Source organism: Trichechus manatus, unplaced genomic scaffold, assembly GCF_000243295.1.
Source record: "Trichechus manatus latirostris isolate Lorelei unplaced genomic scaffold, TriManLat1.0 scaffold00133, whole genome shotgun sequence".
In the NCBI taxonomy this organism is placed as follows: domain Eukaryota; kingdom Metazoa; phylum Chordata; class Mammalia; order Sirenia; family Trichechidae; genus Trichechus; species Trichechus manatus.
This window is the reverse complement of record NW_004444069.1, coordinates 5842972-5860012: the sequence shown is the minus strand read 5'-3', so window position 1 is coordinate 5860012 and position 17041 is coordinate 5842972. Positions and strand designations below refer to the sequence as shown.

Sequence of the window (17041 nt, the reverse complement as noted above, 5' to 3'; positions counted from 1 at the left end):
AACATTCTTTAAAGAGATGGAAAAACTAATCATTAACTTTATATGGAAAGGGAAGAAGCCCCAGAGAAGTGAAGAACTATTGAAGAAGAAGACTGAAGTAGGAGGACTTGCACTACTTGACCTCAGAGCCTACTATACAGCTATGGTAGTCAAAACAGCCTGGTACTGGTACAACGACAGATACATTGACCAATGGAACAGAATTGAGAACCCAGATGTAAATCCATTCATCTACGGGCACCTGATCTTCAACAAGGGCCCAAAGTCCATCAAATAGGGAAAAGTCAGTCTTTTTAACAAATGGTGCTGGCAAAACTGGATGTCTATCTGCAAAAAAATGAAACAGGACCCATATCTCACACCATACACAAAAACTGATTCAAAATGGATCAAAGACCTAAATATAAAACCCAAAACTATAAAGATCATAGAAGAAAAAACAGGATCAACACTAGAGACCCTAATACTCGGCATTAACAGGATACAAACCATAACTAACAACATACAAACTCCAGAAGATAAGTCAGATAACTGAGATCTTCTAAAAATTAAACACTTATGCTCATCAAAAGACTTCACCGAAAAGTTAAAAGAGAACCTACAGACTGGGAAAAAGATTTTTGGACGCTACAAATCCTACAAAGGTCTAATCTCTAAAATCTACAGGAAAATCCAACACCTCTACAACAAAAAGACAAATAATGCAATTAAAAAACGGGCAAAGGAAATGAACAGACACTTCGCCAAAGACATTCAAGCGGCCAACAGACACATGAGGAAATGCTCGAGGTCACCAACTATTAGGGAAATGCAAATCAAAACTACGATGAGATACCATCTCACCCCAGCATTACTGGCATGAATCAAAAAAACAGAAAATAACAAACGTTGGAGAGTGTCATGGATTGAATTGTGTCCCCCAAAAAATGTGTGCAGCAACTTGGCTAGGTCATGATTCCCAGTACTGTATGATTGTGTGATCTGATGTGATGTCCTTATGTGTTGTAAACTACCACTATGATGAGATTATATGTGATCTCCTCATGTGTTGTAAATTCTATCACTGTGATGAGTTTATACTGATGAGGTTGACAAGATTAGTGTCTTAATGCAATCTCTTTTGAGATGTAAAAGAGAGAAGCGAGCAGAGATACATGGGAACCTCATACCACCGAGACAGCAGTGCTGGGAGCAGAGCGCTTCCTTTGGACCTGAGGTTCCTGCGCTGAGATGCTCCCAGACCAAGGGAAGACTGATGACATGGACTTTCCTCCAGAGCCGATGGAGAAAGCGTTCCCCTGGAGCTGATGTCCTGAATTTGGACTTGTAGCCTATCGGACTGTGAGAGAATAAATTTCTCTTTGTAAAGCCATCCACTTGTGGTATTTCTGTTGGAGCAGCACCAGATGACTAAGACAGAGAGGTTACAGGGAGATGGTGGGAACGCAAAATGGTAAACCACTTTGGAAAATGATATGGCGCTTCCTTAGAAAGCTAGAAATAGAAATATCATATAATCCAGCAATCCCACTCCTAGGAATACATCCTAGAGAAACAAGAGCCGTCACACGAATAGACATATGCACACCCATGTTCACCGCAGCACTGTTCACAATAGCAAAAAGATGGAAACAACCTAGATGCCCATCAACAGATGAATGGATAAACAAACTTTGGTACGTACACACAATGGAATACTATGCACAATAAAGAACAACGATGAATCTGGGAAGTGTCTCACAACATGCACGAATCTGGAGGGCATTACGCTGAGTGAAATAAGTAAATCACAGAAGGAAAAATATTGTATAAGACCACTACTATAGAAACTCATGAAAAGGTTTACACACAAAAAGAAACCATCTTTGATGGTTACGAGGGGGAGGAGGGGTAGGGGTAGAAAAATACTAAATAGACAATAGATAAGTGGTAACTCTGGCGAAGGGTAAAACAGTACACAATACTGGGCAAGCCAACACAACCTGTTCAGGGTAAGGCGATGGAAGCTCCACAGACAATGCCAAACTTCCTAAGGGGCTGAATTACTGGGCTCAGGGCTGTTGGGACCATGATCTCAGGGCACATCTAGCTCAACTGGCGTAACATAGTTTATAAAGAAAATGTTCTACATTCTACTTTGGTGTGCAGCATCTGAGGTCTTAAAAGCCTGTGAGTGGCCATCTAAGATACTCCACTGGTCTCACCCCTTCAGGAGCAAGGGAAAATGAAGAAAACTAAAGACACAAGGGGAAGATTAGTCCAAAGGACTCACTGACCACAACTATCATGGCCTCCACCAGACTGAGTCCAGTACAACTAGATGGTGCCCGGCTACCACCACTGACTGCTCTGACAAGGATCACAATAGAGGGTCCCGGACAGAGCAGGAGAAACATACAGAACAAAATTTCAACTCAAAAAAAGACCAGACTTACTGGCCTGACAGAGACTGGAGAAACCCTGAGAATATGGCCCCCGGACACCCTTTTAGCTCACTAATGAAGTCACTCCAGAGAGTCACCTTTTGGCCAAAGATTAGACAGACTCATAGGACAAAACGAGACTAAAGGGGCACACCAGCCCAGGGGCAAGGACTAGAAGGCAGGAGAGGACAGGTAATAGGGAACCCAAGGTCAAGAAGGGAGAGTACTGACATGTCATGGGGTTGTTAACCAATGTCATAAAACAATGTATGTACTAACTGTTTAATGAGAAGGTAGTTTGTTCTGTAAACTTTCATCTAAAGTACAATCAAAAAAAATAAATACATAAGGTATTGGCTCTCCAAAGGAGAAATTTTTCTAATAGGTTAAGCTAACATGTTGTTGCTATTAGGTGCCCTCAAGTCGGTTCCGACTCACAGCGACCCTATGTACAACAGAATGAAACACTGCCCGGTCCTGTGCCATCCTCACAATTATTGGTATGCTTGAGCCCACTGTTGCAGCCACTGTGTCAATCCACCTCATTGAGGGTCTTCCTCTTTTTTGCTGACCCTCCACTTTACCAAGCATGATGTCCTTTTCCAGGGACTGGTCTCTCCTGATAACATGTCTAAAGTACGTAAGACACAGTCTCACCATCCTCGCCTCTAAGAAGCATTCTGGCTGTACTTCTTCCAAGACAGATTTCTTCGCTCTTTTGGCAGCCCACGGTATATTCAATATTCTTTGCCAACGCCATAATTCAAAGATGTCAATTCTTCTTTGGTCTTCCTTATTCATTGTTCAGCTTTCAGATGCATATGAGGCCGTTAAAAACACCTTGGCTTGGGTCAGGCCCACCTCAGTCCTCAAAGTGACATCTTTGCTTTTTAACACTTGAAAGAGGTCTTTTGCAGCAGATTTGCCCAACGCAATGCGTCATTTGATTTCTTGACTGCTGCTTCCATGGGTGTTGATTGTGGATCTAAGTAAATGAAATCCTTGATGACTTCAATCTTTTCTCCGTTGATCGTGATGTTGCTTACTGACCTAGTTATGAGGATTTTTGTTTCTTTAAGCTAACATGAGACACCAAAAACACCCAATTTGCATTCTGAAGAAAAAATTACCAATAAACAAATTATGTTGTCTGCTAAGTCTTTTAAAGTAGTACTTCCTGAAAGAGTAAAACTAATAATAAGCAGCTTAGCTTTAAATGAATGACCATTTCATTCTTCATTTGCGTCTTTGATAAACCCAATGTCTTTTAAAAGTGCAAACAGACAATTGCAATGGTCTCTGTGGTAGAGAAAAGGCCTGGACCCTTGTCCTTGTCTTATCATCAACTAGATAAAGACCCCTCCCTATAGACCATCTTCCCTGCCCTTAGCTTGTTGTAGTGTGTCTTTGAGTCAATTCCAACTCCTGGAAACCGTATAGGACAGAGTAGAAGTGCCCTATAGGGTTTCCTAAGCTGTAATCTTTATAGGAGCAGATTGCCAGGTCTTTTCTCCCGTGGAATGGCTGGGTAGGTTTGAACCGCCAACCTTTCAGTTAGCAGCCTAGTACTTAACCACTGCGCCAAGAGGGCTCTTAGCTAAGGGATGGTCAATAGAATAGAAAGTTAATGCAATCATGCAGGTAGTAGAATGAAAAGCAGTCATCTTCGGTTAAACCATCCTCAAAAGCAATGCTTCTTATATTGGTAAATTGTCTTTAAAAACTACTAACAGACTGCTTTCAGAACTATCAGGAAAGACATAATTTTTCCTGAAGAGTGAGTATGCTTTATTTCTTCAAATGAGACTTATGTAATATGACATTTCCCTTTTGCCTTGGTCATCAAGAAACTGTTACAAATCTTATGTTTAAAAAGCACAGAAAGTACATATTATTATCATACTATAAAGATAGCAGCTAATATTTATTATTTACATAGTGGGAGCTGTGTGTGTGTATGTGTATGTGTGTGAAGCTTTTTATATGCATGATCTTAATAATATCTCAAAATCCATTCATTTAATATATACTGAATGCCTACTATGAGACAGGCAGCATTCTAGGTCCTTGGGGATACCTTAGTAATTAAAACAAACAAAGGTCCCTACCTTGAGGAACCTCTGAGGAACTTTCGTTCTAGTGGAGAGGAGCAGAGAAAAATACACAATATAAGTAAACTATACTTTATATTGGATAGAGGTAAATGCTGGGGATAAAAATAAAGCAGGAACAAAGGGTGGGGAGTGGAGGGAGGGTTTAGTTTCAAATAGCACAGGAGCTCCAAGGCCTTCCTGCAAAGGTGACAACTGGGGGCCAGTCAAGTAAAAGGAGTACAATGGGCCTGCCGCAGAAAATGTTCCCAGCCTTTGAAAGAACAGCCAGGAGGAGTTAAGAGAGGGGAAAAAGTAGTCAGAAATGAAGTCAGAGAAGTAATGGGAGGGGATAGCAGCTGTGTAGAGCCTGGTTGGCCAGTGGAATAGCTCTGGCTTTTACTCAGAGGGACATGGTAATCTCTGGAGGGATGTGAGCCAAGGATCACCTGCCTGCTCTATTGAGACCAGGCTGAGGATCGTGAGGGCAGCAAGGCTGAAGTCAGAAGACCAGTTAGGAAGCTAATGCGATGATACAGGTGAGAGAGATAGTGGCTATGACCAGATTAGCAGCAGAGAATGTGGTGAAAAGGGACCAGACTCTGGATATATTTTGAAGGCAGAGTTGACAGGATTTGTTGTAAGGTTTTAGAGAAGTAAGAGCCAAGATGACTCTGAGACTTTAGAGCTACATAACCATGATAGAGTTGCCTTTCTTTGAGACAGGGAAGGCCCTAGGAGCAGCAGGTTCAGGGGGATTCAGTTTCACAGATGTTATGCTTTGGATGCTCATTAAACAACCCAGCAGAGTTGTCAAATAGGCTGCTGGATGGAGACTGTGAGGCTCAAAGAAGCGCCGTCAGCTTAACAGATGGTATTCAAACCACAAGACTAAACGCGATCACCAAAGGACTGGATATAACTAAAGGGGACCAAGGTCTGAGCCCTGAGACCCTCCAACATCAAGAGGTTGTGAGGCTGGTGAAACAGCAAAGAAAACAGAAGCAGCAGTCAGTGAGGTAGAAGGACATGAGGTAGCTAAAAGTCTCTGAGCTACTACTGCTGTCTCCATTTGAAAGAAGCAGAGGCTTAGCCTCGATTCTAGGGCTTTTGTTGTTTACTCTACTTTGAGCTGCTTCAAATCTTTCTTAGAAATAAGCAAACAGACATCAAATATGACATTGGATAAGTCATTTAACCGCCAATCTATGTTTCTTCATTTACGAAACGGGTAATATCATGCCTGAGTGCTAAGGTTGTTGTGAAAAATCAATAAAATCATATTATATAAAAGTCATTTTTTCACTTGAAAGATATTAGCTGAAGTGGGCTGAAGAATCTGAAAAACACACACAGAGATATTTACTGGCAAGAGAGAGACATAGAGGTCCTGGGCGTGCAGAATATGAATCCTAAAAAACTTGAAATATAGAAACATTCCCATTTACCTTATGGGCCTGGCCCTGTTGATGCCCACAACTTTTGGGTAACAGTTTCCCAGTTACAGTAAATATAAATTCACTAGTCATGAGTTATGTGGCAAGCACATAAGAGGAAGTTCATTTTGAATGTTAGTTAGTTGGCAAATTACCTGTTTCATTATGTTCAAAGCACTTTAGATTCCTCAGAAGAAAGGTGCAATCTAAGGCACTGCCAATGCCTAAGAGTGTCAAAAGGCAAACCAAGATGTGGGTGTTTTTCACAGCCTTGTCTTTTTGAGGACCCTGGGTTTGTAGCTCTCCTTTCTGAGATCAAAGGGTGCCTCCACATTTCTGTGTTTCTATTTTTCCTGTGTTTATCCCTAACCTTCTGCCTTTCGTGTCTCCACTCCCCTTTCTCAATGTTTAATTTAGAAAACTCATTCTTGGATACCAGCTTCCCTCTCCTTTCCTTGCTGGGTTTCAGGTTCTCTCTCTTGGGTCCTTGTCCCCACCAGCTGCCCTGCTCTCCTGTCTTCGCTCAACAGGCTCATACACGACACACACATTTGGCATGGATGTCTGAGTGACTCAAAGGTAGGTTTTACAAACAAAACGTACCTAAAAATAAATGAAGCACTTACCAATTCATTCTATCTTATCTAAAATGTGGCTGAACTCTGGCCAAAGTGCTAAGTTTTGTGATTAGTCTGACAGAGCATTTCCATTTTACTGCCTCATTTTCAAACAGTTCCCAACTAAACATCTATACTGATAAAGGGCAGTATATCTTTCTTGAACATAAAACGAGTCATTTTTTGACTTGAAAACTATTAAATATCATCTGAGGTGTGCTGGAGAATCTTAAAAATATCTTAACTGAAATGATAAGTTTCAAAGATCTTAATATCACGTTCAGTTAAATTCAAGTAATATTTATTGAGGATCTCTCTGAAAGGACAAAGCCCCAATCTTTTTTAAAATCCAGATATTGCTAAGTGCACATCTGAATTTCTGAGTTTTTGTTTTAAGCCTAGAGACTGATAAGCCAAATCCAACTTGTGAATATTTAGCTACTTTGTAAGCATACGAGATATTTTTAAAGCAGTGAAAATAATAAAATGGCCAGGTACCCTAGGCATGAAATTAAAAAATAATTATTAAATACATTATACTGCAACTTTTCTACAAATTTATTTCCTAATAAAAAGTAAAAAACAAAAACATTTTATTTCCATACTATTTCCTCTTAAAATATTCACAACACTTCTCATGTGATTTTTAAAAATTTTTAAATTTTACTCTAGTAGAATAAAATTATCTATCTACTTGCTAAGAAGCAATCATGACAATCTGATGCCACGATTTAATGGAGGATTTTCTGTCTGCTCTGTTAGGTTTACTTTAACTGTCCAGATGATTATCACATGCACAGCATGACCCCTGCTGCTAAGAGAGCAAGGTCGGAGTTCAATGGTATTGGTAAAGAAACCTAATCTTAAGTCTGGATACACACAGACTCTGTAAACAAAGCATCTGATCTGATGTGCTTTATAAACATTTCGTATGGGACAGTGGGGGAGGGTGTGCGGGTGGCAGCGGCACAGAGCTCGGGAGGGGACTGAACTTACTTCAGAACCTGTAGGAGTCCAGGTGTCACGGATGTTGGTCTCACCATTCCAGCTCCATTAATGGTCCCCAGATGAACCTGAGGATAATAGACTGTCCGAAGAGCCAGTCTTGAAGACTGCAATCTCGTCTTAATGACTTCTAGTGGACAAGTGAAAATAGCACCAACTGTGCCCCCACACCTGGAAGAAAAGAAGTCACGGCAGAATCAGAAAAGTGACACCATTTTCTACACAAATGAAATGTGAACATTTCTCTATTTCCATAAATGCATACGTTCATTTAATAAAAATTAGAACATACAGTGAGGTAAAAAAAATAGCAACTGAAGAGATAACTACCATTTGTAACAGTTGCATACTATCATTTTACTTTGATGTATAATATTTTAACCAATTTCCCACTGTTGGATGTTCATGCAATTTCCAATTTCACGACCATACTACAATAAATATTCTACAGAATGCATCTCTGCACACTCAAAATAGTTATTCAGATGCTATTTTGAAAATCTATTTTTAAGAAAAATAGATTTTTATTAAAATCCGATTAATTTGGACACCATTGAAAATTAAGCTAAAGCTTACTTTTAACAATAAAAGTTTTTGAGATTCCCTCAGTCAGAAGTAATCAATTCATCCCGTGTCCCCATTACTGACACATAGCTCTGGGCTAGTGTTCCCTGATGTCAGTCATTTAAGCACTGCCCTTTATAAGCTGCTGATATTGAAATATGACCTGAATTACTATTTAAATATTTTCTTCAAAACAACTCATTTCTTTATTCTAAAATACCTACCTTCATCTTTCCCTAAGCAATAACGTCCACGAAATTACATATTTGATGGCTAGTTATAATTCGCAACATCACGTATCAACTGAAATCACCACCTATATACCGCTAGTGATACACTTTTTACTCTTTGGAAAATACTGCTCAACAATTTAAGTTCCTGACCCGTGTCTTATTCACCTTTGTATCCCCAGTATTAGGTTCACAAACAGTATTTGCTATGCTAAGGAATTATTAAACTGAGATTTCAAGGAGAATGTCTTTTAAGATATCTAAATATGTGAAAATAGCATTTACTTTTGACAGCATCATTTTAGTCTCTAGGCAAGTTACACAGCACACAAGTAATTGGTAAACTATAAATGTATTCATTTTTCATTAAAACAAACTCTCAGAGCTTCTATTTGACAAGAATTGTTGTTAGCTGCTGTTGAGTCAGCCCGAGTCACGGCAACTCCGTGCACAATAGGATCGGATTGTTGTGATCCACAGGGTCCTAGTCTGGAAGCTCCACTGAAACCTGTTCAGCATCACAGCAACATGCAAGCCTCCACTGACAGACAGGTGGTGGCTGCACTTGAGGGGCACTGGCCTGGAATCAAACCCAGGTCTCCCACATGGAAGGCGAGAAGTCTACCACTGAACCACCACTGCTGTCCTTGGCAAGAATGCTAAGAATTAATTCAAGAACTTACTCTACAAACCTGAAATAAAGTATATTCTATATTTTAAGCATTTCACTAGTACAATCTTTCTCCACTCAACTATCAATGAGATTTTATTCAGTTGTACTCCTTAATTGGAATGGCCTCAACCTTTTAATAAGGCTTTTTGGGAACATGTTATTGATTAAATTTTCTTGTTTGGCATAGGTATACCTTCTATCAGATGTCATCTCTCCCACTAGACTGAGAGCGATTAGGGCAGGCGGACTGTGTATTCACATATTCTAGGACTTAAGAGTATATAGTACCTGACCCACAACAGATGAGTCAATAAAAATGACATAGCACCAGCATCTCTGACTGAAAGAAAGGAAGGAAGGTCTGGGCGCACATAGGATATGTAAGTTAACTTCTCTACTCCACCAGCACTAAGTGTTGGAAATTTGGAAGCAAACCCAGCACCTCACAGACCCAGACATAATGAATGAAGTAAAACTCCCAGGAGTACTTTAAAATCAGAAGCCGACAGTTGTATATAGCAAGTAAATCCTGATAACTAAGAGCTAGAAGCTACTGGTTAAATAACAGTCACTGCTGCTGTTTATTGAATGATTACTTTATGACAAGCATTTAATCCTCTAAAAATGTTATGAACTATTATTTAGTGTCAATTTACAATGAGGAACATGAATGTCAGAACAAGAGACTGAAATATACGGATTTGGGGGTGAAGGGGGAAGGAGAGGAGAGGAAAATAGCCATTTTTGGCTATTTAGGTTGTTGCTGTTGTTAGGTACCACTGAGTTGGCTCCGACTTATAGCTATTTAGGTAAACCTAGTTTAAAATCATGATAACATACACCCTAAATTGTTTATCACAGTGTTTTCTCAACTGTGGGCCAAAAATCATCTCTTGGGTTCAGCCAACCCTAGTAGCCAGTGCTCAGACAACAGGAAGTCACATTCAACATCTGGGTGACACAGTGTAGCATCACATGGTTGGCTGGGAAACTGACGAATCTGACTGGACACCAATATGCTAGACCATTAATCTCCAAAGTGGGGTGCATACTCCAAGAGACATGCACAATGAGCCACGAGAGTACAGAAAGAAAATACAATTTCCATTTCATTTTATTAATAATCTCCATCATTTCTATTTTCTGTTTGTTTTATAATATGTATAATAACCAGCTGCCATCAAGTACTGGCACTTAGTGGGTAGGGCCAGGGATGCTACTAAATATCCTAAACAGGACAGTCCCCACAACAAAGGATTATCCAGCCAAGGTTCAGAAACACTGTACTAGTCCAATAAAATGGACAATATATTTAAAGGCAGTATAACTGACGTGGTGGGCACTGTTGATTGCCTCTCCAGCATCCACCCCTCTCTTCCTGTCTTAAAAAGACCCCAAATTTCTGAAGCTGTACACTTTGAATGGGATCAAAACCCATCTCTAGTTCTAGCCCTGACTCACTTAAGCCAACAAAATACCATCCACCTTGCCACATTATCAAAAACCCAGCTGGAGTCGTGGTTAAGAGCTATGGCTGCTAACCAAAATCGGCAGTTTGAATTCACCAGGTGCTCCTTGGAAACTATGAGGCAGTTCTACTCTGTCCTACAGGGTTGCTATGAGTTGGAATCGACTCGACGGCAACGGGTTTGGTTTTGGTTCTGCCACATTATCTGTTCAGAGATGGGGACATGCACCCATACTGGTCCAATGAGAGTTAAGCTCAAGACTTGTTCAATGGTTGGAGAAACAGGAGCAACTGGAATCCATTTTGTGTCCATGATGGTGGTGGTGGGGGGGGCTTAGAATAAAGCAGATACCACAGTGACATTGTTGAGTTTATAGATAAACCTTCACCTGAAGCCTGTTCTTCCTCTAGAATTCAGATATATTTGCCAAGAATTCCTTACTGTTTAAAGCCAGTTTGAAGTAAATTTTCTATTACTTACAACTGAAAGCCTACTAAATGATTCTATCTCCCAAAAAATTACACCTAAAGTTTTCAAGAAAGCATTTAAAGAGTTTTACTACTATAAATAAATCTTCCAAAAGGCAGTTAGAACTCATGTTTAAAGTGTTAAAAAGCAAAGATGTCACTTTAAGGACTAAGATGGGCCTGACCCAAGCCATGGTGTTTGTAGCCACCTCATATGCACGTGAAAGCTGGACAATGAATAAGAAAGACAGAAGAAGAATTGATGCCTTTGAATTATGGTGCTGGCAAAGAATAATGAATATACCACAGACTGCCAAAAGAATGAAGAAATCTGTCTTGGAAGAAGTACAGCCAGAATGCTCCTTAGAAGCAAGGATGGTGAGACTATGTCTCACATACTTTGGACATGTTATCAGGAGGGACCAGTCCCTGGCGAAGGACATCATGCTTGCTAAAGCAGAGGTCAGCAAAAAAGAGGAAGACACGCAATGAGATGGATCGACACAGGGGCTGCAACAACGGGCTGAAGCATAACAATGATCATGAGAATGGCACAGGACCAGACAAGGTTTCGTTCTGTTGTACACAGGGTCGCTTTGGGTCGAAACCGACTTGATGGCACCTAACAACAACAAGAGTTTAAGTGATTCAAATATGTTCTTGCATCTTCTCAATGCTGTTCCCCTAGCAAATACGTCAACAGGCACCATCTCTGTACTCCCTAACACTTTAAAAGTAACCATCAGTTGATGAACATTAAATATGTAGGAACAAGCACAGTGTATGTGTACACCTAGCAACAGTTGTCCACAGTAGGAGAAAAAATACTGAATTCTGAAAACATCTGTGGATTATATATTTCAAAACCTTAAAGACATACCACATTCCCATTAAAACACATTTTACAGGCCATATAAGTATATCTGATGACAAAACAAAACAATCATGCCATAAAAATAAGACCTAAACATGTAATCCAGGCCATCGCCCTCCAAATCTGCTTACAGCTCAGTCCAGCTATTTCAGGTACCGTGGAGATCTCGTAAGTCGCTGCCCCATTATGTTACTGCTTGTTCAGCAGATGAAGGACATCCTTCACACTCTGTGGGCAACTAGAACCTCAAGTCATCGGACAGGGAAAGTTTTAAGGTATTTCTTTCAATAGCAAATAAAGACTACACACATAAGAGCCACTTAGGATGATTTCACTGTTTTTCTTAATTAGCTTCAACAGTAGAAAAGGAATTATAGGTTTTGCTTGTCATGTAGTGACAAGAAAATCTCTTTGAGTACACTTTTGTTTTGATAACAATGCTACCTAGATCTTGGGGTGAGGAAAGTGGAAATTTTTGTTTTAACATCTAGACGTCAAACTTGGGGGTAGGAGAGAAGAGAGCAGAAACCCTAAAGAAGACCATAAAAATCACCATCAAACGAACGAAGTCCGTTCACGCAGAAGCACCCTACCCTGAGAAATCGTTTATGAATGTGTTGCTTAGGTACCAGAGCCTCAAAAAATGTTTTGACTCAGCAATTTTACTTCTAATGGTTTAGCCTGAGAAAATAATTAGAGAAGTACACATAAGATGTCCAGTTATTAATACTAGCAAAAAATTAGCAATCACGGGAGATTAGACAAAAATTATGTAATCAGAATAAAAACTCTGTGGTAAGTTACTAAAACATCCTCACTGAACTCCACAATCACTTGTCTTCTTCAGTGCTATATCCTCATGACCTAGGCACTGAATAGAAATGGTGCAAGCACTCGGCTGCTAACCAAAAGGTTGGCAGTTCGAGTCTACCCAGAGGCACCTTGGAAGAAAGGTCTAGTGATCTACTTCTGAAAAATCAACCATTTGGAGCACACTTCTACTGACACACACGGGGTCGCCATGAGTCAGAATTGACTCGACTGCAAATGGTTAAGTGGTACACTCATAGAATATCCACTATGCTGCCATTAAAACTCTATATGTCATGGAACATCCCAGTTAATTGGCCTAATCAAGTGTTTAGTGCTTCTGTTCTACCTTCTAGTTTGTTGTGTAGTGCCTGGGATCTTAAAAGCTTGCAAACAGCTATCCAAAGTACAACAACTGGTTTCTATTCACCTAGAGCAACAGAGGAAGGAGAGTCAGGAATAGGAGGAGGAAATGGAATGTGTGGCTAATTGCCTTCATGAACAACTTCCTCTTTTGCCATGAGACCAGAACTGGATGGTACCCAGCTACCATTACTGAACATTTTGATCAAAGATTCTATAGCATAATCCTGATAAAAAGGGGGAAAATGTAGAACAGAATTTCCAATTCTCATGGAATCCAGATTTCTGGAGCCATTGAGGCTGGATGAACCCCTGAAACTTCTGCCCTGACATAATCTTTAAAACTTAAACCAAAAATATCCCCTGAAGTCTTCTTAAAACCAAACAATAGTTTAGCTTAACTAGGAAAGAATGTCTGCCTTGAGCACTGAGCTCTTTTAAGATATAGCTCTACGGTATCAGGGGCCTTGGTGGCACAGTGGTTAAGAGTTATGGTAAACAACAGCTGCTAACCAAAAGGTCGGCAGTTTGAATCCACCAGCCACTCCTTGGAAACCCTATAGGGCAGTTCTACTCTGTCCTATAGGGTCGCTATGAGTCAGAATTGACTCAATGGCAATGGGGTTTTGTACATGGTATCAAACTGACAACAGCAACTTGAAAGATTAGATAGGAAACTTAGGGGTCAGTGAACTTATGTTAATGGAGGAAGAACAACTAGGAAAAAGAGGGTGAGAATGGTTGCACAGCTTAAAAACATGACACAGCACATATATCAGGCATTGTAACATTAGAATAACTTGCTATTCCATCAGTTTGGTAACACTGTCAAATTGCAACTCATGCAATAGGTTTATTCCAGCAAGTACTAAACTAAAATGTTACAAACTGAATCATACCTTCAAATTAGAGAACATAGGTATTCAATTCTCAGTCTTGTTGTATGCCAATTGGTTATGTAAATTCTTTCTTCTTAAAGGACAATACACTGTATTAAAAATAAGACTATCACAGGTTCATGTAGTATTTTCCCCTTTACAAAGAATCCAAGAAATTGACTTAAAAAAAAATTAATGAAATTAAAAAGACCGTGAGTTGTTTTGATACTGTATAGTTTCTATTTTCCATGATCGAAAACTAATTACAACTATTCATAAGCCTATATACCTGATAAAATATATTTATTCAATATCATTGATTGGTGATAGCTTAAACTTATTATAATTTCCAATGGCTATTCAATAAACAGGAGAGCTATGACAGATATTAAAAGCAGAGGCTGTGACTTCTTTTCAAAGGAAGTGAACTTAGTTCTCTGGAAAGATGCCAGTTTAACGACAGTGGAAACTAGTTACCTAGAGGAAAGCAGAGAGTATTTCACCCAGACCTGGAGGGACCACTGGGCTAACTAATTTTAACTATATAATATATCCATTCAATACTCTGCTCCTTTAATGTTCTACCCTAAAAAGAAATTGAATATATTTTAAGCTAGTGGGACGTGATCAAAATCCACTTAGTTACTCTAAAAACATTTTTCTGGAAGATGTACTTTCTTTCTTAAGTACCTACTTATCCTGAACTGCTACTATTGAAGAAACTGAAACCTGCTGAATACAGTAACTTCAGGCACTACTAATAGACTATCCACAGCTCCATCAACCAGGAGAGCTGTCTGGGCCACTGCAGTTTTCCACCATCACAAGATAAGAGGCTGGCTGCTCCTGTCAAGCAGCAGCAGCCAGAGGGCACTGTGAAGGGCACTAGAGATTCATCAAGACAGCAGACCAAATTATGCAGGAGCCTCAGCACAGACTGCTCCAGAGCACTGAACACTCCAGTTTGAAATACAAAGCCTTTTTAAAAAGATCAACTCACTGAAAACAGTAAATCAAACTCAACTGAGCATTAAAACAAAATTTTTTTTAATTATCTCTCTTGGCTTTAAAAATGTGTGAAGCTTTAATAATATGGTCAACTTGTTTAAAATTCCCAAGAATTAAAAATTTATATAACAAGTATTTTAATTTAAGAATTCTTCCTCCTTGTGTTACTTCCAAAGGAAATAACAATGGGGAGGTGGAGGGATAGTTTAATAGAGAAAGGCAGGGAGGAGACGAATGAGAAATTCTTCTTATTCATGAAGAACCACCAAAGTTTTCTGGTTGGAGAACTTACTGCTCACCTACAACAAAAAGTAGGAAGGGCTCAGGAAGAACACTTTCATCATAGTTATCTCTGAAAATAAGTTTCTCAACCATAATTAGGTAGCATATTTAGGTAGCAGTCCAAGCTGCATCTAAAAAACTCAAGTCAAGATGATAATACAGGATAAATTCTATTTTATGCAGAATGCTGTGCCTGGCCTGTGAGGCCAGCAAATAGACTCCAAAAGCCAATGGCTGTGATAAAAAGGAAAAAAAAAATTACTAAATATCAAACATATTTTAATTCCATTTCTGAAAAAAAAATCAGCTCCCTTCCTAGGTCCCCTGCTCCCTAAAAGTGCTGCCTTCGTTGAACACATGTATGATGCATAATTATCAAATTAATGCAGCTCAGACAGTTACTCTGTCTCCGGTGTTGGAAGCATCCACTACCAGGTGAGAAACATTTCAACACACCTTCCTGACCTCCTCGCATTCTTCCGAGGTCCCCCGTTAACCACAGGTTGCTGCCAGCATCACGGGTCACCAGCACTTCTCAGGCCCTTGCTGATGTCCAACCCCTGCAGTCCCTCTGACTGTCTGAAACAGCTCCTGCCCTGCGCCGAAGAGCCCCTGTTAGAACGTGGGCATTAGCCAAACCATCACCGGCTCTGAAACGCTGGCCGGTAAAGCCCTCGAGAAGCCGCCCGGCGGAGGTGCAGCGAGTTCGAGACGGCCAGGACGGCGGGCAGGGCAAGCGGGCGGACGAGGCACGGTGGCCGGGTAGAACCACTCCCTGGGACGTTCGCTCACACTAGCCACTTAATTGTTTAAAAAAATGAAAAGGTGAGACGCGAGGTGGCGTCAGGAGCGCGACCCACGCCTGGTGAAATCACCCAGGGGGTGCGATCCGGGCGATGGCGTCAGGCCCGGGGCCTCCCCACCTGCCACCTGGCTCGGACTTCCTCCTCTTCCTCTGGGCGCCGCGACTCGCCCGGCAAGGCTGATAACCGGCGCGGGGGGAGAGCGAGGGGCGAGGCGGGCGAAGGCCCGGCGGGGTGGGCCAGGCCAGCGGGGGTCCGCGAACGCGCCGGGGACGCTCACCCGCCGGCGAAGAGGTGGAGCAGCGTGTTCTCCTTCTGTTGAGCGCCCGTCGCCATGGCCGCGCCAGCTCCGCGGCCCGTCGCCGCCGGTGCCGCAGCCGCGTGGGGCTTGAGGAATGCTCGAGGTCGCCGGTCCGCTCTCCCGCTACCCCTCAGGCGTCCGTCTGCGCCGCCGCCATGTGCGCACGAACCGACCACAAGCCCCTCAGTCCGCGCCTTCCCGGCGTCGCCGCCGGCGCCTCAGCAGCCTCAGCGGCGCGAGCCCGGCGCGAGCGAGAGCCGGCGCGCGGCCGTCACGTGGCGGGGGCCGGGCCTTGACGTCGAGCGGCGGCGCGAGCCACAGGGGCGGGGCGCGAAGCGGAGGGCGGGCGCAGCGGGGGTGTCGGCCGGGATCCTGCGCGCCCATAGGCCGGAGAGCCCACGCGGGCCGGGTGACTGCACAGCCTGGGCGGGGGGTCTGCCCGGAGGGGAGGGACGGGCCCAGCCAGCGAATGCAGGGAGTTGGTCCCGCTTAAGGCTGCAGCGTTCCCGTTTCCACCCAGAGGCGGCAAAATCCGGCTTTGCCGAGGCCTTTGGACTTGGCTTTTTTATTTTTCATCCCTGGATGGTGCAACTCAGAGCGACCCGTAGGACAGAGTAAAACTGCCCCACAGGGTTTCCAAGGCTGTAATCTTTACAGAAGCAGACTGCCACATATCTCTCCTGCAGAGCCACTGGTGGGTCGCTGTGAGTTGGAATCCACTACATGGCAACAAGGATTTTCCGATGAT

The 17041-nt window shown here is 41.9% G+C and overlaps 1 protein-coding gene across 4 annotated transcripts in view; it reads right to left on the bottom strand.

Moving 5' to 3' along the window:
- Window positions 1-16561, bottom strand: part of SLC25A33 (solute carrier family 25 member 33) — a 33335-nt gene extending 16774 nt beyond the window's left edge. Inside the window, exons 1-4 of one of the 4 annotated variants that reach the window (XM_023739383.1) lie at window positions 16273-16558; window positions 15646-15801; window positions 13921-14009; window positions 7563-7742 (exon numbers count right to left, since the gene is read on the bottom strand). In XM_023739383.1, coding sequence (XP_023595151.1) covers window positions 7563-7609 — 47 coding nt within the window. In that variant the 5' untranslated portion in view covers window positions 7610-7742; window positions 13921-14009; window positions 15646-15801; window positions 16273-16558. Of the gene's footprint in view, window positions 1-7562; window positions 7743-13920; window positions 14913-15645; window positions 15802-16272 lie in introns of those variants that run through there. The other 3 variants (XM_023739384.1, XM_004385138.2, XM_023739382.1) reach the window with 3 other exon arrangements.
- Between the last annotated feature and the right edge of the window lie 480 nt (window positions 16562-17041).